The sequence below is a fragment of the Salmo salar genome, chromosome ssa09 (assembly GCF_905237065.1).
Source record: "Salmo salar chromosome ssa09, Ssal_v3.1, whole genome shotgun sequence".
Classification (NCBI taxonomy): Eukaryota; Metazoa; Chordata; class Actinopteri; order Salmoniformes; family Salmonidae; genus Salmo; species Salmo salar.
The window spans coordinates 38,759,507-38,786,848 of record NC_059450.1 but is presented as its reverse complement, the minus strand read 5'-3'; the positions used below and the strand labels follow the sequence as shown (position 1 = coordinate 38,786,848).

General features: G+C 46.1%; 2 protein-coding genes across 3 annotated transcripts in view; both read left to right on the top strand.

Moving 5' to 3' along the window:
* The window catches only part of LOC106611337 (ribosomal protein S6 kinase alpha-5), a 58,384-nt gene extending 42,747 nt beyond the window's left edge, over positions 1–15,637 (top strand). Inside the window, exons 12-18 of one of the 2 annotated variants that reach the window (XR_006770995.1) lie at positions 2,477–2,570; positions 6,029–6,199; positions 6,487–6,678; positions 11,853–12,012; positions 13,624–13,675; positions 13,816–13,982; positions 14,252–14,516. Coding sequence is in view for 1 of the 2 variants with exons in the window: in XM_045723632.1 (XP_045579588.1) it covers positions 2,477–2,570; positions 6,029–6,199; positions 6,487–6,678; positions 11,853–12,012; positions 13,816–13,982; positions 14,252–14,899 (1,432 nt within the window). In the remaining variant the exon portion in view is untranslated. Of the gene's footprint in view, positions 1–2,476; positions 2,571–6,028; positions 6,200–6,486; positions 6,679–11,852; positions 12,013–13,623; positions 13,676–13,815; positions 13,983–14,251 lie in introns of both variants that reach the window. The other variant, XM_045723632.1, reaches the window with a different exon arrangement.
* Positions 15,638–24,646: 9,009 nt separating this feature from the next.
* Positions 24,647–27,114, top strand: LOC123744780 (proline-rich extensin-like protein EPR1). The gene is made up of 2 exons (XM_045724956.1): positions 24,647–25,425; positions 26,370–27,114. Exons 1-2 carry the CDS (start codon positions 24,647–24,649, stop codon positions 27,112–27,114), a joined length of 1,524 nt encoding a protein of 507 aa, XP_045580912.1.
* Positions 27,115–27,342: the final 228 nt, after the last annotated feature.

Below are 27,342 nucleotides of genomic sequence, written 5' to 3'. Positions count from 1 at the left end.
CACAAGGAGTCGCTAGAGCATGATGAGCCAAGTAAACCCTCCCCTAACCCGTACGACGCTGTGCCAATTGTGCGCCGCCCTATCGGACAGCCTGGGATTGAACCCGGGCCTGTAGTAGAGGTTGACCGATTAATCGGAATGGCCGATTTAATTAGGGCCGATTTCAAGTTTTCCTAACAATCGGTAATCGGTATTTTTGGCCACCAATTTGCCGAAAGTTGTATTTAAAAAATAAAATAAAAAATCTTATTTTGTTCTTTCTTTTCTTTTTTCATTTTTTTCAAATTTTTTTACACCTTTATTTAACTAGGCAAGTCAGATTAAGAACACATTCTTATTTTCAATGACGACCTAGGAACGGGGGTTAACTGCCTTGTTCAGGGGGGATTCGGGGATTCGTTTTTGCAAACTTCTAGTTACTAGTCCAACACTCTAACCACCTGCCTTACATTGCACTCCACGAGGAGCCTGCATGGCAGGCTGACTACCTGTTACGCGAGGGCAGCAAGAAGCCAAGGTAAGTTGCTAGCTAGCATTAAACTTATCTTATAAAAAACGGTCAATCTTAACATAATCACTAGTTAACTACACATGGTTGATGATATTACTAGTTTATCTAACGTTTCCTGCGTTGCATATAATTGATGCGGTGCCTGTTAATTTCTCATCGAATCACATCCTACTTCGACAAACGGGTGATGATTTAACAAGCGCATTTGCGAAAAAAGCACTGTCGTTGCACCAATGTACCTAACCATAAACATCAATGCCTTTCTTTAAAATCAATACACAAGTATATCTTTTTAAACCTGCATATTTAGTTAATATTGCCTGCTAACATGAAATTGTGTCACTGCTCTTGCGTTCATTGCCTGGCTCGTTGTGAACTAATTTGCCAGAATTTTACGTAATTATGACATACCATTGAAGGTTGTGCAATGTAACAGGAATATTTAGACTTAGGGATGCCACCCGTTAGATAAAATACGGAACGGTTCCGTATTTCACTGAAAGAAAAAAACGTTTTGTTTTCAAGATGATAGTTTCCGGATTCGACCATATTAATGATATAAGGCTCGTATTTCTGTGTGTTATTATGTTATAATTAAGTCTATGATTTGATAGAGCAGTCTGACTGAGCGGTGGTAGGCAGCAGCAGGCTCGTAAGCATTCATTCAAACAGCACTTTCGTGTGTTTTGCCAGCAGCTCTTCGCAATGCATTGCGCTGTTTATGACTTCAAGCGTGTCAACTCCCAAGATTAGGCTGGTGTAACCGATGTGAAATGGCTAGCTAGTTAGCGGGTGCGCACTAATAGCGTTTCAAACGTCACTTGCTCTGAGACTTGGAGTAGTTGTTCCCCTTGCTCTGCATGGGTAACGCTGCTTCGAGGGTGGCTGTTGTCGATGTGTTCCTGGTTCGAGCCCAGGTAGGAGCGAGGAGAGGGACGGAAGCTATACTGTTACACTGGCAATACTAAAGTGCCTACAAGAACATCCAATAGTCAAAGGTATATGAAATACAAATTGTATAGAGAGAAATAGTCCTATAATTCCTGTAATAACTACAACCTAAAACTTCTTACCTTGGAATATTGAAGACTCATGTTAAAAGGACCACCAGCTTTCATATGTTCCCATGTTCTGAGCAAGGAACTTAAACATTAGCTTTCTTACATGGCACATATTGCACTTTACTTTCTTCTCCAACACTTTGTTTTGCATTATTTAAACCAAATTGAACATGTTTCATTAATTATTTGAGGCTAAATTTATTTTATTGATTAATTATATTAAGTTAAAATAAGTGTTCATTCAGTATTGTTGTAATTGTCATTATTAAAAATAAAAAAATAAAAAAGTCTTCCGATTAATCGGTATTGGCTTTTTTTTGGTCCTCCAATAATCGGTATCGGCGTTGAAAAATCAGAATCGGTCGACCTCTAGTCTGTAGTGACTCCTCAAGCACTGCGATGCTATGCTTTAGACCGCAGCGCCACTTGGGAGGCTGATGACACTCTCTGTCTCTCCTCTCTAGGATGGAGGCTCCTTTCTGTTCAGGGATGACTCTGTGTCCTGTCTCTCCCCTCTAGGATGGAGGCTCCTTTCTGTTCAGGGATGACTCTGTGTCCTGTCTCTCCCCTCTAGGATGGAGGCTCCTTTCTGTTCAGGGATGACTCTGTGTCCTGTCTCTCCTCTCTAGGATGGAGGCTCCTTTCTGTTCAGGGATGACTCTGTGTCCTGTCTCTCCCCTCTAGGATGGAGGCTCCTTTCTGTTCAGGGATGACTCTGTGTCCTGTCTCTCCCCTCTAGGATGGAGGCTCCTTTCTGTTCAGGGATGACTCTGTGTCCTGTCTCTCCTCTCTAGGATGGAGGCTCCTTTCTGTTCAGGGATGACTCTGTGTCCTGTCTCTCCTCTCTAGGATGGAGGCTCCTTTCTGTTCAGGGATGACTCTGTGTCCTGTCTCTCCCCTCTAGGATGGAGGCTCAGACACAGAAAGAGATCACAGCTCTGAAGCTCTGCGACGGCCACCCCAACATCATCAAGACTCACGAGATTTACCATGACCAGGTAAGGATTTTTAACCTCAGTATTTATACTGGTTAGTCTTATTTAGATAACATCTCTTTTGCAAGAAACACCTGTTCTGTTTGCTGTTCTGGTTAGAAATAAGTGCATCATCCTATCCAGTCAGTGAAAACAATCCATTTGAGTCATTTAGCAGACACGCATTGGATTCAGCTGAAGTAGGCAAAACAACCACATATTTTCATTTAACTTTTATTTATACAGGTTCTTCACATTGTGATAGATTTTATTTCACAAGAGAGACCTGGTCTCCCAAGCATTGCCAGTAAACGCCCATCTTCAGAAATAGTTGCTATCTGACGGAGCCAGTGATGGAGACAAGACTAGCATCAGACAGGCAGCCTAATTAAGTCACTGATAGAACAGAGCAGAAGAATGTGGAAGCTAGATTCCTCTGGGACATTCTCCCTCTGTTCTCTCCTCCTGGGACATTCTCCCTCTGTTCTCTCCTCCTGGGACATTCTCCCTCTGTTCTCTCTCCTTCCGGGACATTCTTCCTCTGTTCTCTCTCCTCCTGGGACATTCTCCCTCTGTTCTCTCTCCTTCCGGGACATTCTTCCTCTGTTCTCTCCTCCTGGGACATTCTCCCTCTGTTCTCTCCTCCTGGGACATTCTCCCTCTGTTCTCTCCTCCTGGGACATTCTCCCTCTGTTCTCTCCTCCTGGGACATTCTCCCTCTGTTCTCTCCTCCTGGGACATTCTCCCTCTGTTCTCTCTCCTCCTGGGACATTCTCCCTCTGTTCTCTCTCCTCCTGGGACATTCTCCCTCTGTTCTCTCCTTCCGGGACATTCTCCCTCTGTTCTCTCCTTCCGGGACATTCTCCCTCTGTTCTCTCTCCTCCCGGGACATTCTCCCTCTGTTCTCTCCTTCCGGGACATTCTTCCTCTGTTCTCTCCTTCCGGGACATTCTTCCTCTGTTCTCTCTCCTCCTGGGACATTCTCCCTCTGTTCTCTCCTTCCGGGACATTCTCCCTCTGTTCTCTCCTCCTGGGACATTCTCCCTCTGTTCTCTCCTCCTGGGACATTCTCCCTCTGTTCTCTCCTCCTGGGACATTATCGCTCTGTTCTCTCTCCTCCTGGGACATTCTCCCTCTGTTCTCTCTCCTCCTGGGACATTCTCCCTCTGTTCTCTCTCCTCCTGGGACATTCTCCCTCTGTTCTCTCCTCCTGGGACATTCTCCCTCTGTTCTCTCCTCCTGGGACATTCTCCCTCTGTTCTCTCCTCCTGGGACATTCTCCCTCTGTTCTCTCCTTCCGGGACATTCTTCCTCTGTTCTCTCCTTCCGGGACATTCTTCCTCTGTTCTCTCCTTCCGGGACATTCTTCCTCTGTTCTCTCTCCTCCTGGGACATTCTCCCTCTGTTCTCTCCTTCCGGGACATTCTCCCTCTGTTCTCTCCTCCTGGGACATTCTTCCTCTGTTCTCTCCTCCTGGGACATTCTCCCTCTGTTCTCTCCTCCTGGGACATTCTCCCTCTGTTCTCTCCTCCTGGGACATTCTCCCTCTGTTCTCTCCTCCTGGGACATTCTCCCTCTGTTCTCTCCTCCTGGGACATTATCCCTCTGTTCTCTCCTCCTGGGACATTATCCCTCTGTTCTCTCTCCTCCTGGGACATTATCCCTCTGTTCTCTCTCCTCCTGGGACATTCTCCCTCTGTTCTCTCCTCCTGGGACATTCTCCCTCTGTTCTCTCCTCCTGGGACATTCTCCCTCTGTTCTCTCTCCTCCTGGGACATTCTCCCTCTGTTCTCTCCTTCTGGGACATTCTTCCTCTGTTCTCTCCTCCTGGGACATTCTCCCTCTGTTCTCTCCTCCTGGGACATTCTCCCTCTGTTCTCTCTCCTCCTGGGACATTCTCCCTCTGTTCTCTCCTTCTGGGACATTCTTCCTCTGTTCTCTCCTCCTGGGACATTCTCCCTCTGTTCTCTCCTTCCGGGACATTCTCCCTCTGTTCTCTCCTCCTGGGACATTCTCCCTCTGTTCTCTCCTCCTGGGACATTCTCCCTCTGTTCTCTCCTCCTGGGACATTATCGCTCTGTTCTCTCTCCTCCTGGGACATTATCGCTCTGTTCTCTCTCCTCCTGGGACATTCTTCCTCTGTTCTCTCTCCTCCTGGGACATTCTTCCTCTGTTCTCTCCTCCTGGGACATTCTCCCTCTGTTCTCTCCTCCTGGGACATTCTCCCTCTGTTCTCTCTCCTCCTGGGACATTCTCCCTCTGTTCTCTCTCCTCCTGGGACATTCTCCCTCTGTTCTCTCCTCCTGGGACATTATCCCTCTGTTCTCTCCTCCTGGGACATTCTCCCTCTGTTCTCTCTCCTCCTGGGACATTCTCCCTCTGTTCTCTCTCCTCCTGGGACATTCTCCCTCTGTTCTCTCCTCCTGGTACATTCTCCCTCTGTTCTCTCTCCTCCTGGGACATTCTCCTTCTGTTCTCTCTCCTCCTGGGACATTCTCCTTCTGTTCTCTCCTTCCTATTGTCCTATAATAAACAGTATACTATCCCCCTCATATTTCAGGTTGTATTTGTGTCAGTACAGAACAGCTCCAGAACCACATACAGGTACATCCACTATAGGTATAGATTCATCAAACCCACATGGAACATATTTCTGTATGTGGGCCTTGAGTTTAGTGAACAAAAAAAAAAACTTCTTGCTCCAAATTGGGTCAAACAAGTGTGTGTGTGTGTGTGTGTTCATGTCTCTGTGTGTGTGTGTGGCTGATATTTCTGGGGTTCATTAGCTGGGGCACTTCAGGCCTAGGAGCACCACTAGCTCTGATGAGCTCTGCTGGATTGTTACTGTACTGGTACCTCAGAGAGGTCTGCGACTCAAATGGCACCCTATTCCCTTTATAGTGCACTACTTTAGACCATAGCCCTAAGGGCCCTGTGCAAAAGAAGTACACTGTAAAAGGGAATCGGGTGCCATTTGGGATGCAGGCAGAGTGAGGGCTTTGACCTAGATCAAAGCAAAGCCCCCTCGCTGCGCCTTTCAACTCCCCCCCCTCTCCCAATCTGCCTCCCGATTTTCCACCCTTCACAAAGTGTGCACTTCACAGCACCCCCCCTCCGCTCCCCACCCCTCTGTTCCTCATCTCTCAGTCACTGTAAGAGCTGGGTTGTTGTTAGGAATATGTAAATGGAGATTCAGGGTAGAATTTAGAATTTCCTTAACTATTTCAGCTATTGTATAACTACATCCTTGGCTCAGAGCACTCCGATCAGGACAGATCATATTAACTCAGTAAAGCATATGATTTCATTACAAATCTAATATCATTACAAAATAATGACATATAATTACAAAATCTATAGGAATATTTGCATGCGTATATGAACTATTAATACATAGTAAACATGACTCATTGTATTGTGCTGTAATGCTTCTCTCTGGAGACACTAGGAGTAACTCTGTCCATCTTTCTGTCTCTCTCTAGCTGCATACATACCTGGTGTTGGAGCTGCTGCGTGGTGGAGAGCTGCTGGAGAGGATCCGGAGGAAGCAGCACTTCAGTGAGACGGAGGCCAGCCGCATCATGAGGAGACTGGTGTCAGCCGTCAGCCACATGCACGATGTAGGAGTGGTACACAGAGACCTCAAACCAGAGGTACTACTGAAGCACTCCGTGTGTGTGTGTGTGTGTGTGTGTGTGTGTGTGTGTGTGTGTGTGTGTGTGTGTGTGTGTGTGTGTGTGTGTGATCAATACATCAAATTACAGTACCAAATACTTGGACAAGTGGATCTGAAACTGACCTCTCAGAAGTGTTGCTTCTCATCCTTCCCCGTCACAAGGCTAGAAAAGGCCACTTATGTGCCATTACTAAATGGCAGTGATACATTTAGACACAGTAGAAATAACACAAGCATGTTTCTCTCTTGAAACCCGTCTTTCAGAACCTGCTGTTCACAGATGAGAGTGAGAACGCTGAGATAAAGATCATAGACTTTGGTTTTGCCCGGCTGAAGCCTCCAGACAACCAGCTGCTGAAGACGCCGTGTTTCACGCTGGCCTACGCCGCGCCGGAGATCCTCAAATACGACGGCTACGACGAGTCATGTGACCTCTGGAGCCTGGGGGTCATCCTGGTGAGTGGAGGTCTGAGGGGTACAGAGGAGTGAATACATATACCCTTCAAATGCATTGAAGGAGAAGGTCCTTCCCTCAGAACTTCTCCTCCAATGTGTTTTGAGAAGGAGGTTGGGGAACAAGGGAACCGAGTTTCACCCAGGGAGCGGGAGAGGGAGAGCTGCTCAGTCCCAAATAAAAATTTGGCCTCTAACGTGTCACACTCAAGCTTATTTAATCCGGCCGCAGGTGGTTTAGTAAAATATAAATAAATGCATTTTTTAGAAATATTTTCTTGGGGGGAGAAAACTACCTCAATCTATATTTAAAATACTACAACCAAATTGAAACTGTATAAATAATAATGGACATTTTATACAGTCTCTTCACTTTCCAGCTCGCTAAAAAACACCAAAATGAAAGCTAGACTGTCTGGGAGCATCAAAAATTGGTCTGTTTTTTGCACATTTTGATAGCAAGTAAATCTAACACATTTTCAGTGCGGCTGCCGGAGCTAGGTGAAGACAATGCAGCCCGTGGTCAAAATGAGCTTGACACTCCTGCTTTATACCAATTAGCTGCACTTCTCGTAGATCTGGCATTTCATTGACACTTCGATACAGCTACAGAAATTCCAGCTTGATTCAGCAGTTGTGTGTCAACATTCTGTGTGACCAGGCCATTCACATGTGGAACTGTTCTGGTGTTCTCTGCATGCTGTGGTCTGTCTGATACCCATCTGTCTTATTCAGTATAGTTAACATGCTTCTCTTCTGTTATCCTGTGGTGCTCTGCTCTACTCTGTTCTGCTGTGCTCTGTCCTGTACTGAAACACTTTAATATTCACCAGTAAATGAAGCGCTACGAGCAGCACTCTGCACTCCAGCTGCAGGCCTACTCAGAGTGGAGTGGGTTAATGGCCTAGGCTACAGTCTGCCGTTTGGGAAGCTTTTCAATGCTCATTTAAATTGTTGATTTTTATCATAACCCAAAACACGAGGTTTTCTTAATGTAAACAATGTGTAGCGTCTAAAGATGGCTAAACAATCTCTCAATGTCATGGACTGTTGCTCGTTACATTTAAAACGCTGTCTATGAATTTGAGAAGGGTTTCATTTCCCCATCCCTCAGCAGATGTTGTTGTTTTTATTAATCAGACTGAGCTTGAGGAAGAGAGGGGGAGGGAGGAAGAGCGATTTCTCCGCTTGGCCTCTCGAGTGTGCAGCCTCTCTCTCTTTTCTCTTCTCTCTGTGCGTCGCCCCCTGGGGGTACAGTATAGTAGTGTGCTGGCTGGGCTGAATGTGTGTACAGAGCCGTGATGTGATGCTTCCTGACAGGCCAGGCTCTGTACGGCAGAGTACCCTGGAAGCATAGTGAGCCGAGGAGAGGACACACACACATGTCACAGAGCCACAGAGACAAACAGGCACTGGAAAAATGTTGTTTGTTTAATGAGGCATTAGAAACCAGGCCAACCTCAATCAGGCTTAGATCAGGTGAGAGTACACCTGGTACATTAAAAAGAAAGGAGGACCAAGGCACTCTTCATATAATTAATTAAAATGCCTTTATTAGTATGGCGTGTTCAATAGAAACAAGGTTTTAAAAAATCCGACATGTTTCGGCTGCATGGCCTTCGTCAGGGAGTACAAAGAAATAATACAATGTCCTCTTTTGAACAGCTTTTCCAATTAGCCCTAATTTGAAGAGGGAGTGGTTACAAAATTGATTGGCCACACCTAGTAAGCAATACTATACACATTAAAAAGTGAAACACTGTAGCTGTGCCATCACAAAAAAATACAACTCCAAGCTAGAGGCACCAGAACACCCAGAAAGGTAGTTCCAAACATGACTGGGAGAAGTGTCAAGAACAAGAAAGCAATATATTCCATAGTACACTAGAACACAGCAAAACATGAACAACAACAGTCTAAACATAGCTGAGGGCAATTGAGGAAAATGTGCACTAGATGACAGCAAATGGACCTATCACGACCCTACAGGAAGGGTGAGAAATCCATATCTTCATGTAAACCAGGGTATTTAGTGGCCTGTAGTTTGTAAATCCCAAAACTTTCCCTTTGGTTTAACTGTTTAAGATGGTCCCCTTTTCTAATAGAGGCCAGAATATGATCAATACCCATAGCTTGAAGGGAGGCAGGGTTGCCATGGTGCAAGGACTTGTAGTGCCTTGCCTTGGGGTAGTCTTCATTGCCTACCCGTATGGCGTATTTGTGTTCCGCTAAGCGGTCTCGAAGGCGTCTCTTTGTCCGTCCAATGTAGAACACCTTGCACTGTGGACATTCCAATCTATAGATGACATGAGTGGTTTTGTAGTTAATGGAATGCTTGACGTAATACTCCATTTTGGAAGCTGTGTCAACAAAATACTTCTTCTGTGCAATATTTCTGCAATGGTTGCAATGGTTACATTTAAAAGAGCCCTTGGGTTTGTGGTCAAGCCAAGTTTTTTGAGAGTCACCCGGAAGATAACTGTGGACTAATTTGTCATTTAGGGTATCTCTTAAAGCTTATGACTGGTGGCTCAGGAAAGACTTGGCGTAGTAGCGTATCACTTTGGATGATTCCCCAATTATTTTTTATGATTCTTTTAATGTTCTCTGCTTCAGTGCTGTATTTTGTAACAAAATACACTCTCTCTGATGTATCACGAGGCACTCCCCTTCGCAACAAGTTCTCTCTGTCAAGTAATCCAGCCCTTATAGCTGCATCTTTCAGGACCTGAACGCTGTAGCCCTGATTCAAGAAGCGACTCTCCAATTCAGCAGCTTTGACACTGTAGTCTGTTTCCTGAACGCTAATTCTGCGGACTCTTTGTAATTGGCCATATGGAATATTCTCTTTTAGCCTTTTGGGGTGAAAGCTGTCTGCCCTCAGAATGGTATTCCCATCTGTAGCCTTCCTAAAGATAGATGTGTGCAAACATCCTTTGTCGTTTTTCCTAATGTCGAGGTCCAAAAAATGAATGTTATCCTTGCTGTACTCCATAGTTAGTTTGATGTTAGGGTTAATGCTGTTAAGGTATTGGTGGAAGGAAATAAGTTCATCTTCTGAGCCGGACCAAAACAGGCAAACATCATCAATATAGCGTCCCCACCATATAATCCGGTCAAAGAAATGGTTATTAGAAGGATCCAAAATGAAGTCCTTTTCCCATTTACCCAAGTACAAACCAGCGTAGGAAGGGCTGTAGCAAACTCCCATGGCACATCCTTTGACCTGTTTAAAAATACGGTCCTGAAAGATAAAGATGTTATGATTAAGAGTCCATTCAGTCTGTGAGATGATGAATTCTGTAGGAGGCATCTGTCTCAGGTCGGGTACTCAAGAAATGGTGCATAGCTGCCAAACCTTGTTCCTGTTCTGTGGTGGTGTATAGATACTCCACATCCATGGTGACTAAAAAGGAAGCTGTACCTATATTGTTCAATTCCTTAATTTTGTTCAACACATCTGTGGTATCTTGAAGATAGGGTGGAAGTGACGTCAGAAAAGGCTTAATAAAGTAATCAATGTACTTAGAGATGGGTTCTGTCAGACTTTCATTACCACTAATGACTGGTCTGCATGGGGGATTTTGAAGATTTTTGTGGACTTTTGGAAGAAGGTAAAAAGAAGCCATACGCGGACTGCCATTGACGCGGACTGCCACACCTGGTACATTATTTACTAAGCTAACGGTTTAAAGATGTGTACACATGCATGGAGAACATGCATACCATAGTATACACAATATCAACATATAGGCTACTGTCGTGTCTTTGGCTATGCCGGATTAAGTGATATGACATGCTAATCTATAAAATTCTTTCTCTGTAATTAATATTACCTGATTAAGCTAATCATGTAAATGTAATTAACTAGAAAGTCGGGGCACCACGGAAGAACGTTTATAGAGCCTTTATCTTCCGAATAAACTCTTAAAATACTTAGTAATACTTTACATCGGTAGCAGTCAATATTAACCCTTATCTTATTTTCAGTCTCATAATGAAAGTTGTAAATTCTTGGCTATCTTCACGAACCCTGGCTAACAAGTTGAATCAGCAATACCAAATTGGGTTTAATTATTTATTTACTAAATACCTAAACTAATCATACAGAAAACGTCCTGGTGGACGGAACCTGTATGAAAGCTGGTTACACAAAGGAAAGGGGGTTGGGCTTGAATGAAAGAGCGGGAAGATTTAGGAACAAAGAAACAGCAGCTATGCTATCGTAAATACATTATCTTATGCATTCTAAATTACCGCCCATTTGGAAAAGGAAAATGCAATAAATATTTACTCTGAGCTGCGCTTCGGTAGATTGGTCGGAGATGCTGGCCGGGTTGGCCAACAGATCTGGTGGTAAATTGGATACGTGGTGGTATCTTCGTCTGGTTGTTAGACTGGATCCGTCGTCCGTCCTTTCCTAGCCCCCGTCTACAGCGGCCGCTGCTAACTCAACGGCTAGGAAGTATCACTTCTGTAGTGAATAAGCTCAAAGTTCATACCATTCGCCACCAAAGCTCACGCCGAGGTTGGCTTAGTTCTGTACTTGACATGTGTGTCCTTCTAACGTAGAGGCTGCAGACCTCACGTACTGGAACAACGTGGTTATCTTTTCGTCAAAGGCTTATATAGTGGAGAGGGGGAAGGATTCATCGTTTATAACCCCTGTCTCTTCACAGGGGTGGGCCACTGATCAAGCAGGGCACTTTCCTTATGAAAACCCAATTCTCTCATTTGGAAGCTAAAATTACATTTAATCTCCTAACAAACAATTCCAATATCAAACATTTCAATTGCATAACAATTCCATGTTACTCTGATAACTAGAGGGTGTATACTTTCTCAGGTACAGTTTATGTCATCCTGTCATCAGTCATAATGTCTCAGATGACAACCGAACTGACATCCATACTCATTACGTTCCCAAGCATATTTCCAACTGGTTTTATTACCAAAATATGGTTCCTTTTCCCCATTTGTTTGATGTTCCCAGACTCTCTATATTTAACACAGGCTATTCAAGTCCTTCAGTAGGGTCAGAGAGGGGAAGGGAGAAAGGTATTTATGGGGGGGGGTCATAAACCTTACCCACAGGCCAACGTCATGACACTACATGTAGGATTACAGAACATAATATGTATTATATTGATCATATATTTATTATTATTATATTTCAGTACACCATGCTGTCGGGTCAGGTGCCGTTCCAGTGTCAGGGGAAGAGTCTGGCCCGCACCAGTGCTGAAGAGATCATGAAGAAGATTAAACAGGGTGACTTCTCCTTCGAGGGAGAGGCTTGGCGGAGTGTCTCACAGCAGGCCAAAGACCTCATACAAGGTGAGCCTGGGAAATGGAACATCAGGGGCAGGGTTGGGGTCAATTCGAACTGAAGTCGGTCAATTCAGGAACTAACTGAAATTCCAATTCAATAATTGAGAAAATTGAAAAGGAGAAGCTATTTATTGAAGGAGAAGCTATTTATTAAAGTGGAAGCTATTGAGTCTCAATGCAAAGTTACTCCTCAGTTCTCTATTTTTCGAGTTATTACTTAAAAGCGATCAAAATGAAAAAGAATGATGAAGAATGATGAAGTCATGTCAGAGAATGAGGTGATGTAATAAGGAGGCAAGCCAGCCTGTTCCCTATAAAGTAAACAACATAATTAACTTCAAATGTATAACTTCAACCTAAACCAAATCGTTTGCATGACTACTGATTTAATTTACAGTTTCAGCCAACTTACAAGGAAAGTTACAAATTAACTTTCAAGGTTTCTAGCCATCTAGCCTGCAAACGTTAGCCCTACTACCCTGCTAATGTTACATTAGCACTACATGAGACAACTAGTTGCTATCAACACCTAACTTACATTAACGTAAACCAAAGTTTTGGACATACATAACGCCATCTAACCAGTTATCAAATCGTATTAGTGCAGTGTCTTACAGGTTGATGGCTGGGGCCCATCCGATGATAAAAGCTTACAGGCTGGGTTAGCTACCAAAGCCAGAGGAAGGCGAGCGCAATAGATCGATTCCAGATGTCCGTCAGCTAGCGCGCTAGCACTAAGCCAAGGTGGAAAAAGTTACAAAACTCCCGTAGCTTACTTAACAGAGAACATGCCCGAAAAGTTGACAAAACAAAAAGGACAACAGACGAGGTACTACACAATTAGAGCAGGTATGATTTTATCTATCGTTTTAAGCCCACGGGAAGAAATGCTGTATGGCCGCACGTGCCCAATCTGCTTCTTGTTTACGTCACACTGCCTGTGATTGGTGGATTGTAGCTCGCCACCGCCAACACTTTGTCCGGAATGTAATTACATGCTAGCATGGCTAACTGCTAACGTTAGCCAGCTTCAGCAAGCTACCGAGTTAACATACGAACTCGGTAGCACAGATCATCCATATGACATTGAGAAATAGTGCATTGTGGGTCGTTTCAAAGATATCCGGAAATAAGTAAATAAATATTTAATAACCCAAAAACATAACTATATTTGTACTTATAGGTAACCAGATTGTGACAACAAATAAGTTACTAAGTCTTTGACCACACTGTGTTGTTACATTGGTGAGTAAAAAGTCATGCTTCCTACCCTTTCAATTCGAATTGACCCTGATCAGGGCTTTTGATATGAACTTCAGGCATGCTTTGCTACAAGGTGAAGTTGCACCTTGCTTCAATGGTTCAACTTACTGAATAACTAAAATAATTATTCTGCATGTCCGGCCAGTTAAACGTTTGTTTTTCTTGTGTTTCACCCCTAGTTTGGTAAAAGTTTTGAATGACAGCATTATTGAGTGAGTTGATGTATTAGTTTTGATTTGGTGTTGTCTGGTAGGAGTTGTGGATCTTCTAGTGTGTAGGGGATGCTGCTCAGTGTTCACCACAGGTTCTGTCTGTCGTGTTCACCACAGGTTCTGTCTGTCATGTTCACCACAGGTTCTGTCTGCTCCAAGGCTCTCCAACCCTGTTCCTGGAGAGCTACTGTCCTGTAGGTTTTCATTCTAACCCTGATCTAGCACACCTGATTGTTATAATTAGCTGGTTGATAAGCCGAATCAGGTTAGTTATAACTGAGGTTGGAGTGACTAATTGTGTTCCTAATCTACGACGTTTGTGTGGTACCTATAGAGCTGCTGACTGTGGACCCTGACAAGCGGATCAAGATGTGTGGTCTGAGGTACAATGGCTGGCTCCAAGACGACAGCCAGCTCTCCTCCAACCCTCTGATGACACCAGACATCCTGGGTTCCTCCACCACCTTGTCTGTACACACCTACGTCAAGGCTACCTTCAACGTGAGCTTTATTCATTCATTCAGGAGAGGGTGGCATGGTGAGAGGGAGGGCCAGGTTTGCGTTAGAGGATGCTGCAGGAAGAGTTGGAGAATATCAAATATCCCCTATTCAGTTGTTCTCATCAGCTCTTCCAAAGGGGATGGCGGGGGTGGGTAAAGATCCATACATGTTTTTATTTGAGTATTTTTAGTCTATTTTTAGTGAATGTTTATTGTGTTGTAGGTTACTGTTGTTCATATGAATGTGTTTGTTGTGCTCTGCTTCTCCAGGCGTTCAACAAGTGTAAGCGGGAGGGTTTCCGTCTGCAGACGGTGGACAAGGCCCCACTGGCCAAGAGGAGGAAGTTGAAGAAGACCAGCACCAGCACAGAGACCAGGAGCAGCTCCGGAGAGAGCACCCGCTCCTCCTCCTCCTCCTCCCAGTCCCACCCGGACACCCGCTCCTCCTCCTCCTCCTCCTCCCAGTCGCACCAGGACACCCGCTCCTCCTTCTCCACCTCTTCCTCCTCCTCCACCTTGTCTCACCACAACACCCACTCCTCCTTCTCCTTCTCCCAGTCTCACCAGGACACCCTCTTCTCCTCCTCCACCCTGTCTCACCAGGACACCCACTCCTCCTCCACCCTGTCTCACCAGGACACCCACTCCTCCTCCACCCTGTCTCACCAGGACACCCACTCCTCCTCCACCCTGTCCCACCAGGACACCCACTCCTCCACCCTGTCCCACCAGGACACCCACTCCTCCTCCACCCTGTTTCACCAGGAGAAGACTGGGGGAGACGTCGTCGTCGACCCTCCACCCCAACCTTCCATCAACTCCACCACCACCCCTGTCATCACACCCCTCGCCATGGGCTCAGACAACGACCCCGCCCCGGAACGCTCGCCGCCTCCAGCCTTCTACTTCTCAGACTGAGAGAGAGACAGAGAGAGAGAGAGAGACTCAGATGGACAGCATGTAGATCTCTCTCTCTCCCTCCATGGCAGCTCGCAGTCAATCGCTCACAATCAGCCACATGCATGGACCACAAGTGCATGCACGCCTCCAGGCTGAGCATGCAGCAGGAACAGGACCCACCTCTCAATCATCACTAGCAATAGACACACAGTAAATGAAAAGGACTGCCCTACCGATCCAGAGCTAGACAGCGGAGAGACCCCTCTACAACCACACCTCTGTTTCAGTCATGTCTTCCTGTTTGTCTGGAAGGTAGGTCATAGTCCTGGTTGTTTGCTTTTGTTTACACTGTGGTGTATTGCATTAGTAAAGACATTTTACTTTAAGCCACAAATACTGCAGCTTATCACATTGGGAGGAACCTGTTGTTGGAGCATATATTTTGCGGTATTTATATATGACAATAATACAGACTGAAATTATTTATGATTTGTTTTTATGTTAACTTATTAATGGTTCACAACTGTTTATGATAGATACAGTTCAAGTCGGAAGTTTACATACACTTAGGTTGGAGTCATTAAAACTCGTTTTTCAACCACTCCACAAATTTCTTGTTAACAAACTATAGTTTTGGTAAGTCGGTTAAGACATCTACTTTGTTCATGACACAAGTAATTTATCCATTAATTGCTTACAGACAGATTATTTCACTTATAATTCACTGTATCACAATTCCAGTGGGTCAGAAGTTTACATACACTAAGTTGACTCTGCCTTTAAACAGCTTGGAAAATTCCAGAAAAGTCATGGCTTTAGAAGCTTCTGATAGGCTAATTGACATCATTTGAGTCAATTGGAGGTGTACCTGTGGATGTATTTCAAGGCCTACCTTCAAACTCAGTGCCTCTTTGCGTGACATCATGGGAAAATCAAAAGAAATCAGCCAAGACCTCAGAAAAAAAATGGTAGACCTCCACAAGTCTGGTTCATCCTTGGGAGCAAATTCCAAACGCCTGAAGGTACCACGTTCATCTGTACAAACAATAGTACACAAGTATAAACACCATGGGACCACGCAGCCGTCATACCGCTCAGGAAGGAGACGCGTTCTGTCTCCTAGAGATGAACGTACTTTGGTGCGAAAAGTGCAAATCAATCCCAGAACAACAGCAAAGGACCTTGTGAAGATGCTTGAGGAAACAGGTACAAAAGCATCTATAGCCACAGTAAAAGGAGTCCTATATCGACATAACCTGAAAGGCCGCTGAGCAAGGAAGAAGCCACTGCTCCAAAACCGCCAATAAAAAAGCCAGACTACGGTTTGCAACTGCACATGGGGACAAAGATCATACTTTTTGGAGAAATGTCCTCTGGTCTGATGAAACAAAAATAGAACTGTTTGGCCATAATGACCATCGTTATGTATGGAGGAAAAATAATGGATGGCACCATGAGGTAGGAAAACTATGTCAATATATTGAAGCAACATCTCAAGACATCAGTCAGGAAGTAAAGCTTGGTCGCAAATGGGTCTTCCAAATGGACAATGACCCCAAGCATACTTACAAAGTTGTGGCAAAATGGCTTAAGGACAACAAAGTCAAGGTATTGGAGTGACCATCACAAAGCCCTGACCTCAATCCTATAGAAAATATGTGGGCAGAACTGAAATGGCGTATGCGAGCAATGAGGCCTACAAACCTGACTCAGTTTCATCAGCTCTGTGAGGAGGAATGGGCCAAAATTCACCCAACGTATTGTGGGAAGCTTGTGGAAGGCTACCTGAAACGTTTGACCCAAGTTAAACAATTTAAAGGCAATGCTACCAAATACGAATTGAGTGTATGTAAACTTCTGACCCACTGGGAATGTGATGAAAGAAATAAAAGCTGAAATAAATCATTCTCTCTATTATTCTGATATTTCACATTCTTAAAATAAAGTGGTGATCGTAACTGACTTAAGACAGGGAATTCTTACTAGGATTAAATGTCAGGAATTGTGAAAAACTGAGTTTAAATATATTTGGCTAAGGTGTATGTAAACTTCCGACTTCAACTGTATATATGCTCAGACCTGGAACTCTAGAACCCTTGAGCTCTAGAACCCTTGAGCTAAAGAGGCAGTTTCATCACAGAACGTTTGCAATGGCAGGTTGATGTTGTTTCAGGAAGATTCCTACAATAGATATTTCAAACAGCCACTTCAGTGCTTCAGCCTCTCATAATGAGATCATGATGCAATTGTTTGTTGACCTGATCCGATCATGTAATCCTGTATTTATGGGTTTTTTATCCAACGTGAAAAGAGGGTCTCATGCTGATCTGAATGCATGTGACCAATCAAATGATGTGTCATTGTTGTCACAATGTAAGAAATCAATATGTAAAGCATATTTCTTTGACAATGGCTCTTTTGGATGGCCTTTATGAGAAGTCAGTTTGGAGAAAGATCACCTGTTCATTTCCCTGCTGTAAAACAATATATAGGCAGATATATCGGTATCGGTAGGTTTTATCCCCCAAAAACCCCTGTCGCTTCATCTCTAGTGATGTTACTGTTTTTATGGGTGTATTGTAGCTTGTTCTGTCACGGCTCCTGGAGGAATAGTTATTGTTTGTCTTGGAAAGAGGCAAAGGAGTACTATACCAAAAATCTCTGCCTTTTCTATATTAGATGGCTTGCCCTTGTGTATGCTTCAGACTAGAGATGTATATACAGGTAACTGCCAAAGTAAAGGAAACACCCAACATAAAGTGTCTTTAATAGGATGTTGAGCCAGAACAGCTTCAATGTACATGGAATAGATTCTACAAGTGTCTGGAACGGTTGGATGTGAAGACATTATTCCACCTAGAAATTCCATCATTTTGTGTTGATGGTGGTGGAAGACTCTGTCTCAGGCTCCGTTCCACAATCTCCCATAAGTGTTCAATTGGGTTGAGATCTGGTGACTGAGAGACACACACTATGCTCCTTTGAGACCCCTGTTTCAAAGTCACTGAGATCTCTTCTCCTAGCCATGGTAGCCAAAATAATTGTCAACTGGGCATTTTTATACATGACCCTAAGCATGTTTGGATGTTAATTGCTTCATTAACTTAGGAACCACACCTGTGTGGAAGCACCTGCTTTCAATATACTTTGTATCCCTCATTTATTCAAGTGTTTCCTTTATTTTGGCAGTTACATGTATATACAGTCTGTATGGCTCTGCTTTAGACTATTGTAAACAGTTGACTGGTTATCATGTTTCTTGACACATCTTTCATGTCTGTCTGTCTCTGTCTCTGTATGTCTCTCGCTCTGTCTTTCTCTGTATCTCTCTCAGGTGGTTTGAACTCTTGCCACTTACTGTCATGTTTGTTTCCTGCTCTTGTGATACCCACCTTGACATGTTGCTTTGCAAAGAGCGAGAGAGGACCTCTTTACTTGATTTTCTTGATCTACTTGCGTTTGAAAGCAGCATTCAGTGTTTAGAACCAAAGCATTCTGTAAGCTTGGAAACAGACCCACTTCTAGGGGTAGCTACCTGGCCAGGTTGCTGCTGATGTTTCCTTTCTATGCAAGTTTGCAAACATGTTTGTCAATGTAAATGTTATTGGTGAGGATACTTCATGTGTGAGGATCTGGACGGCGTTGTCCGACTATCGGGATAGAACATGATCATTTCTAGACAACACAGCACAGGGGACTTATTCAGCTTACGTTTTGGTAAAGTGCTTCATATGATATATTGGTTCATACTGAAACTATGCATCTATTCTAGATCTATCCATTATGTCAAGCTGTCCAAGAACATCTGAACCTATAGCTTGATATGTCAAGAGAACACCGTGGTCACACACACCAAACCCCCAACAACATGGCTTTCCATGAAATAAAAAGGCTGAACCCTTCCCTTGAAGCTAAACGGTACAAAGCTCATCTCTTCTCCTGACTTCAGTCTGCATGAGTTCCCTTCCTGCTTCTCTTCTGCCTCATTAAACCTCAAGCCTTTTGTTTGGGTCTATTAATAGTCTACAGCACAGCCACAGAAGAGAAGAAGCAGGAGATGAGAGGAGAGGATGGGGGGCGGTGTAATAGCACAGCCACAGAAGAGAAGAAGCAGGGGATGAGAGGAGAGGATGGGGGGGCGGTGTAATAGCACAGCCACAGAAGAGAAGAAGCAGGAGATGAGAGGAGAGGATGGGGGGCGGTGTAATAGCACAGCCACAGAAGAGAAGAAGCAGGAGATGAGAGGATGGGGGGCGGTGTAATAGCACAGCCACAGAAGAGAAGAAGCAGGAGATGAGAGGAGAGGATGGGGGGCGGTGTAATAGCACAGCCATGGAGGAGGAAGCAGGGGATGAGAGGGAGGAGGGGAGGAAGTAGAGGGAAAGTGGATAGAGTCCTATGTGGAACTCGCCACTGGGAGTCTGATCTGCTGTGTCTTTGCTCTGTTTGTTCCAGAAAGAAAAACGCTCCAAACTGCCCACTTTTTGAGGAACATCTTCACACTTATTTGCATACCATTAAGAGGAAGGAGACCAAATATTTTTGTTCCGAATGTAATTTGTAATCTGCATCCTCACTCGTATCTATGCTGTTTAAACTAAGCTCAACCCACTTGGCTGAGTCCTGTGTATGGTCAGCTATGAGGGCTGATGAGGCACTGCCCATGGGTTTGGTTCTCTCACAGCACTACATTTAATACTACTAGTGGTACAATACAGACCCATCCCACATTGTCTTGGGTGTGGTTTTCTGTCGCTCGTCTTCTTCAATAGTACCGTAACAGTGGGTCCCTTCAGTGGGTCCGTCCCTTCAGTAGTACCGTAACGGTGGGTCCCTTCAGTAGTACCGTAACGGTGGGTCCGTCCCTTCAGTAGTACCGTAACGGTGGGTCCCTTCAGTAGTACCGTAACGGTGGGTCCCTTCAGTAGTACCGTAACGGTGGGTCCGTCCCTTCAGTAGTACCGTAACGGTGGGTCCCTTCAGTAGTACCGTAACGGTGGGTCCCTTCAGTAGTACCGTAACGGTGGGTCCCTTCAGTAGTACCGTAACGGTGGGTCCCTTCAGTAGTACCGTAACGGTGGGTCCCTTCAGTAGTACCGTAACGGTGGGTCCCTTCAGTAGTACCGTAACGGTGGGTCCCTTCAGTAGTACCGTAACGGTGGGTCCCTTCAGTAGTACCGTAACGGTGGGTCCCTTCAGTAGTACCGTAACGGTGGGTCCCTTCAGTAGTACCGTAACGGTGGGTCCCTTCAGTAGTACCGTAACGGTGGGTCCCTTCAGTAGTACCGTAACAGTGGGTCCCTTCAGTGGGTCCGTCCCTTCAGTAGTACCGTAACGGTGGGTCCCTTCAGTAGTACCGTAACGGTGGGTCCCTTCAGTAGTACCGTAACGGTGGGTCCCTTCAGTAGTACCGTAACGGTGGGTCCCTTCAGTAGTACCGTAACGGTGGGTCCCTTCAGTAGTACCGTAACGGTGGGTCCCTTCAGTAGTACCGTAACAGTGGGTCCCTTCAGTGGGTCCGTCCCTTCAGTAGTACCGTAACGGTGGGTCCCTTCAGTAGTACCGTAACGGTGGGTCCCTTCAGTAGTACCGTAACGGTGGGTCCCTTCAGTAGTACCGTAACGGTGGGTCCGTCCCTTCAGTAGTACCGTAACGGTGGGTCCGTCCCTTCAGTAGTACCGTAACGGTGGGTCCGTCCCTTCAGTAGTACCGTAACGGTGGGTCCGTCCCTTCAGTAGTACCGTAACGGTGGGTCCGTCCCTTCAGTAGTACCGTAACGGTGGGTCCGTCCCTTCAGTAGTACCGTAACGGTGGGTCCGTCCCTTCAGTAGTACCGTAACGGTGGGTCCGTCCCTTCAGTAGTACCGTAACGGTGGGTCCGTCCCTTCACTAGTACCGTAACGGTGGGTCCGTCCCTTCACTAGTACCGTAACGGTGGGTCCGTCCCTTCAGTAGTACCGTAACGGTGGGTCCGTCCCTTCAATAGGCTGTAGCCTAAGTATCGAACCTAACATGCAAATCAGCTTTAATATCAACCTTTGCACTTTTGATTTACTTTGGCCCTTGTTTTTCCAAATCGTTTTTTTTGAAGAATGTTCAATTGATATTTTGTTTCTGTAGACTGAGGTTCATGGACACGAATTGTCCTTCATTTGGATTGTAGGTAGAGTACATGTAAAGAATGCCACTACTGCTTACTCCTTTAGTTACTGCAAGGACGTACGTAGCCTAGCCGTCACTGTGAAAACAAAACCTGTGTGTTTGGTTCATTGACATATATGGTTTGGTCACTGTGAACAACCCATCATTCAGGTGTGCAGGCCAGCTGTACCATATGGCTGCTATTAGATAAGGCATTATGTTATGAACTGAAGCACATAGCAGTGGTCTGAGTCTTTTGGTCAAGAGAAACCTGTTCCTATAATATATATTGTATGTATTGGCACATGTTGTTGGCGATCCATGTCACATGGTGTGTGTGTGTATATGAGCTGTTTTTCCATGTCAATCAGATCCTATTGTTGTCTTGTTAAAAAGAAATGACTCTTACATGCATCCATTTGTTTTGCTGAGATGTGTTGGTGATTTGTGTTTGATGACGAGTTTCATAAGTAATGACAGATTTACAAACGGCTGTTCTAATTCTAAAATCAAGTTACAAGGGATCTTTTTCTTTACTTCATAAATCCTGCGTATCGCTTTAAATAGCTTTAGCATTATAGAACATGATTTATTTGTATTTATTTGGATTGTCTATGAAATGAAAATGTAAATCTTTTTTGTATTTTAATTTAAAGTAAAAGAAACTAAATTATTCAAAAGGAAGGTTAATCAAAGGGCACGGTTTGTCTCTTCCAAGGTGCTGTAGTTTCAAGGTGACATGTCCAAGGGCAGCCACAAGGGGGCAGTGTTGACCAGAGCCTGGCTCTACTGAACTACTACTGAGGGACTGTCCTAAACCTCTTCTCTGTAGCTCATCATCCACTCACTGTGCAACATTCGCTACTATATATTTCATATTTATCCATAGAAAAAGGATTTTAGAAAATATTTCAAAGAAGTTATTTCATAACTATTATATATCAAATATATATTCGTTCTTGTTTTGTCATCTAGCTGGGCTAGAATTGTGCATTTATTTACATTGGAATCATGGTAGTTAGTAGTTGGGTGGATAAGTGTACATGTAAAAAATGAACCAAAATAATGATCTTATTTTTCTTTGTGTCTTAAGGCTTTAAATACTGTAATTATGGTATGGCATAAGATTCTAAATAGTATGACATTTTAAAAAATATCACTCAACTGCATGTATGCAATGCAGTGGGCTGTCTTGAAGTGGAAACTTTATAGAGGGAAAAGGACATTGTACTAATGAGCAGTGTTTCAAAAGAAGAATTGATGTATTTTGTTTGTCTGGAAAATAAGGTAAAAGCTTTTGTGTGTAAGTCTTGTATTGGATTGTTTTGTGTGAGAACGAGTTGAATCAACTCACATATCATTAAATCAGAATTTAAGGGAGGGTGTCATAGGAGGTTGGTGGGAAGCTTAATTGTAGAGGACGGGCTCCTGGTAACGGCTGGAGCGGAATCAGTGGAATTGTATCAAACACATGGTTTCCAGGTGTTTGATGCCGTTCCATTTGTACCGTTCCAGAGATTGAGCCGTTCTCCCCTCAGCAGCCTCCACTGGCGTGTTTAGTTTTTATAAATCAATACTGTTTGTATTGTTTGTAATTGCAGATTTTGCTTGTCTTGTGAATTGTTAAATCTCTGTGAAGAAATGTTTATTAAAAAAAAAAATGTAAGGGCTTTAAGGTTTTCAAATCCTTTATATAGAAAATATAATACTGTTAATGTTTGTCACACATGTTCAATAAAGTTTCTAAGTTCACAATTTCTTGTGGTGAGGATGTCTTGGTATTGCAGGGAGGGCTAAATCTGACTGTTACATGATTTAACACATTTTGCAGAGATGAATATAAGGATTTGTTATAAGGAGAGATTGTTGCACATTTTCAGTAGGTTAAGGCTAAACATGGGAGACTAATTTCTAAACTCTCTTTTCCTGCCAATAGTTACTGTTCAGTATTGGAACAGCAGATGGGGCTGTGTGAGTTGTAGTGGCTGTCAGTCCACGACAATCCACGACAAACAATGACTGTCAGGATTGGTATCCCCAAGGTGAATATTATGGCAGCATCATTCTACCATGTAAATGCAATGCACACACACATTGTATGGTTCCTTTAGCTTAGCAGGTGCCTCTGACTAAAACGTTGACATGATATTCATAAAATAAGCTTCTACACACTGCTTGCAATGAATCACTTTTATGTGATTTATTCAGTCAGGATCTGAATTCTTTGACTTTTTTCTTGGACTCTCGAGACATGTACAGTACTTAGTTGTCAGCACTTGTTCAATAAAGGTAAACCTTATTCAATTAATAAACATTGGTCACATTTGTGCCATTTTGAAACTGATGCAGAAAAGACAGAGAGAGAAAGACGGAGTGACAGAGAGAAAGACGGAGTAACGGAGAGAAAAAGAGAGAAAGAGAGACAGAAAGAGACAGAGAGAAAGACAGGGAGGGGATGGGAGGTATTTTAGGGGCTGGGAGGTATCTTAGGGTCAGGACTGTGGGAGAGGACAGGGACTGAGGGGTATCTTAGGGTCAGGACTGTGGGAGAGGACAGGGACTGAGGGGTATCTTAGGGTCAGGACTGTGGGAGAGGGCAGGGACTGAGAGGTATCTTAGGGTCAGGACTGTGGGAGAGGGCAGGGACTGAGGGGTATCTTAGGGTCAGGACTGTGGGAGAGGGCAGGGACTGAGAGGTATCTTAGGGTCAGGACTGTGGGAGAGGGCAGGGACTGAGGGGTATCTTAGGGTCAGGACTGTCTGGGGATTTAATAAGACTGTGGCAGCCATGGGATGGAGTGCTTTGGGGTGGGTTATGGTGGTGTGTGGGGGTGGGGGGATTTGACTGGACTGCAGAGCATAGAAGGGTAAAGTGAAGTGGCTTTGGATCCCGGAGAGAGACTGGAACCCTAGATGCCATTTCCTTTTGTTTTCCTCCAGGTTTGACTGGCTGGCCCTTGCCCAGCATGATGATGATGATGGGGCTGTTTCTATTCTCTCCAGCCTCCCGGACCCCCGTCCCCCTGACCCGTTCCCAAAGCGATGTGCTGCATTCCTGGGGGCCACCAGTGAAGCGGCTTTAGATGGAGGGCTGCTGGTTCCTGGGTGGCCCCTTGTGCACCGGTCTCTGGGGGAGGAGACAATGTCTTATTAATTGACTGGTCGTCTTGTCCTGGGGAGAGTGGAGGAATTTGGAGAGGGAGGGAGAGGGAGGTGAGAGGAGCAGGGAATGGAAGGAGTCCCAGTCTCTCTGTGGTGACTGGTGAAGATTCATTACACACTTTACCACATGTATTCTGTTTTTATTCACTAAAACTGTATATTGCCCAAAATCTATTGCCTGAGTAAAAATACATTGATGTCTGTCTTTCAGGATTTGTTTGATATTCTTGATGTAATATTGTTTTCATCTTTAGTTTTCAGCTATAACTCAAAATAACTTGGGTTTGTTTGAGAATGTATCTGGGATATATTCAGGGTAAAGCATTCAATCTAACCACAGAATGAATAGACCTCCAGACAAACATCCCTTTCCAGTGGAGGAGAACTTCTCCCCATGTGATCCAGTCCTCCTCCCCCAGGTGTCTTAATCCTAATACATTACATATGTCCCCATTAGGCCTAATGGAGGGGGTCATTGTCCCCAGTCCTCCCTACAGCCCTCCATACAACCCTCCCTACAGCCCTCCATACAGCCCTCCCTACAACCCTCCTTATAGCTCTCCATACAACCCTCCCTACAGCCCTCCATACAACCCTCCCTATAGCTCTCCATACAACCCTCCCTACAGCCCTCCCTACAACCCTCCCTACAGCCCTCCCTACAGCCCTCCCTACAGCCCTCCCTACAGCCATCCCTCCAGCCCTCCCTACAACCCTCCCTACAACCCTCCCTATAGCCCTCCCTACAGCCCTCCCTACAGCCCTCCCTACAACCCTCCCTACAACCCTCCCTATAGCCCTCCCTACAACCCTCCCTACAACCCTCCCTACAGCCCTCCCTACAGCCCTCCCTATAGCCCTCCCTACAGCCCTCCCTACAGCCCTCCCTATAGCCCTCCCTACAGCCCTCCCTATAGCCCTCCCTACAACCCTCCCTACAGCCCTCCCTACAGCCCTCCCTACAGCCATCCCTACAGCCCTCCCTACAACCCTCCCTACAACCCTCCCTACAGCCCTCCCTACAGCCCTCCCTACAGCCATCCCTACAGCCCTCCCTACAGCCCTCCCTACAGCCATCCCTCCAGCCCTCCCTACAACCCTCCCTACAGCCCTCCCTACAGCCCTCCCTACAGCCATCCCTACAGCCATCCCTACAGCCCTCCCTACAACCCTCCCTACAGCCCTCCCTACAGCCATCCCTCCAGCCCTCCCTACAACCCTCCCCTACAGCCATCCCTCCAGCCCTCCCCTACAGCCATCCCTCCAACCCTCCCTATAGCCCTCCCTCCAGCCCTCCCTCCAGCCCTCCCTACAGCCATCCCTCCAGCCCTCCCTACAGCCATCCCTCCAACCCTCCCTATAGCCCTCCCTACAGCCCTCCCTACAGCCCTCCCTACAGCCCTCCCTACAACCCTCCCTACAGCCCTCCCTACAGCCATCCCTCCAGCCCTCCCTACAGCCCTCCCTACAACCCTCCCTACAGCCCTCCCTACAGCCCTCCCTACAACCCTCCCTACAACCCTCCCTACAGCCATCCCTCCAGCCCTCCCTACAGCCCTCCCTCCAGCCCTCCCCTACAGCCCTCCCTATAGCTCTCCCTACAACCCTCCCTACAGCCCTCCCTACAACCCTCCCTACAGCCCTCCCTACAGCCCTCCCTACAGCCCTCCCTATAGCTCTCCCTACAGCCCTCCCTACAACCCTCCCTACAGCCCTCCCTACAGCCCTCCCTACAGCCCTCCCTACAGCCATCCCTATAGCCCTCCCTACAGCCCTCCCTACAGCCCTCCCTATAGCCCTCCCTACAACCCTCCAACCCTCCCTACAGCCCTCCCTATAGCCCTCCCTATAGCCCTCCCTATAGCCCTCCCTATAGCCCTCCCTACAGCCCTCCCTACAGCCCTCCCTATAGCCCTCCCTACAACCCTCCCTATAGCTCTCCCTACAGCCCTCCAACCCTCCCTACAGCCCTCCCTATAGCCCTCCCTACAACCCTCCCTACAGCCCTCCCTATAGCTCTCCCTACAACCCTCCCTATAGCCCTCCCTATAGCCCTCCCTACAACCCTCCCTACAGCCCTCCCTACAACCCTCCCTATAGCCCTCCCTATAGCCCTCCCTACAACCCTCCCTACAGCCCTCCCTATAGCCCTCCCTACAGCCCTCCCTACAACCCTCCCCTACAGCCCTCCCTATAGCCCTCCCTACAACCCTCCCTATAGCCCTCCCTACAACCCTCCCTACAACCCTCCCTATAGCCCTCCCTACAGCCCTCCCTATAGCCCTCCCTACAACCCTCCCTATAGCCCTCCCTACAGCCCTCCCTACAACCCTCCCTACAACCCTCCCTACAGCCCTCCCTACAGCCCTCCCTATAGCCCTCCCTATAGCCCTCCCTACAACCCTCCCTATAGCCCTCCCTACAGCCCTCCCTACAGCCCTCCCTATAGCCCTCCCTATAGCCCTCCCTACAGCCCTCCCTATAGCCCTCCCTACAACCCTCCCTCCAGCCCTCCCTACAGCCCTCCCTACAACCCTCCCTATAGCCCTCCCTACAACCCTCCCTACAACCCTCCCTACAGCCCTCCCTACAGCCCTCCCTACAGCCCTCCCTATAGCCCTCCCTACAGCCCTCCCTACAGCCCTCCCTACAACCCTCCCTATAGCCCTCCCTACAACCCTCCCTACAACCCTCCCTACAGCCCTCCCTACAGCCCTCCCTATAGCCCTCCCTACAGCCCTCCCTACAGCCCTCCCTATAGCCCTCCCTACAGCCCTCCCTATAGCCCTCCCTACAACCCTCCCTACAGCCCTCCCTACAGCCCTCCCTACAACCCTCCCTACAGCCCTCCCCTACAGCCCTCCCTACAACCCTCCCTACAGCCCTCCCTACAGCCCTCCCTACAGCCCTCCCTACAGCCCTCCCTATAGCCCTCCCTACAGCCCTCCCTATAGCCCTCCCTATAGCCCTCCCTACAACCCTCCCTATAGCTCTCCCTACAGCCCTCCAACCCTCCCTATAGCTCTCCCTACAACCCTCCAACCCTCCCTACAGCCCTCCCTACAACCCTCCAACCCTCCCTATAGCCCTCCCTATAGCCCTCCCTACAACCCTCCAACCCTCCCTATAGCCCTCCCTATAGCCCTCCCTACAACCCT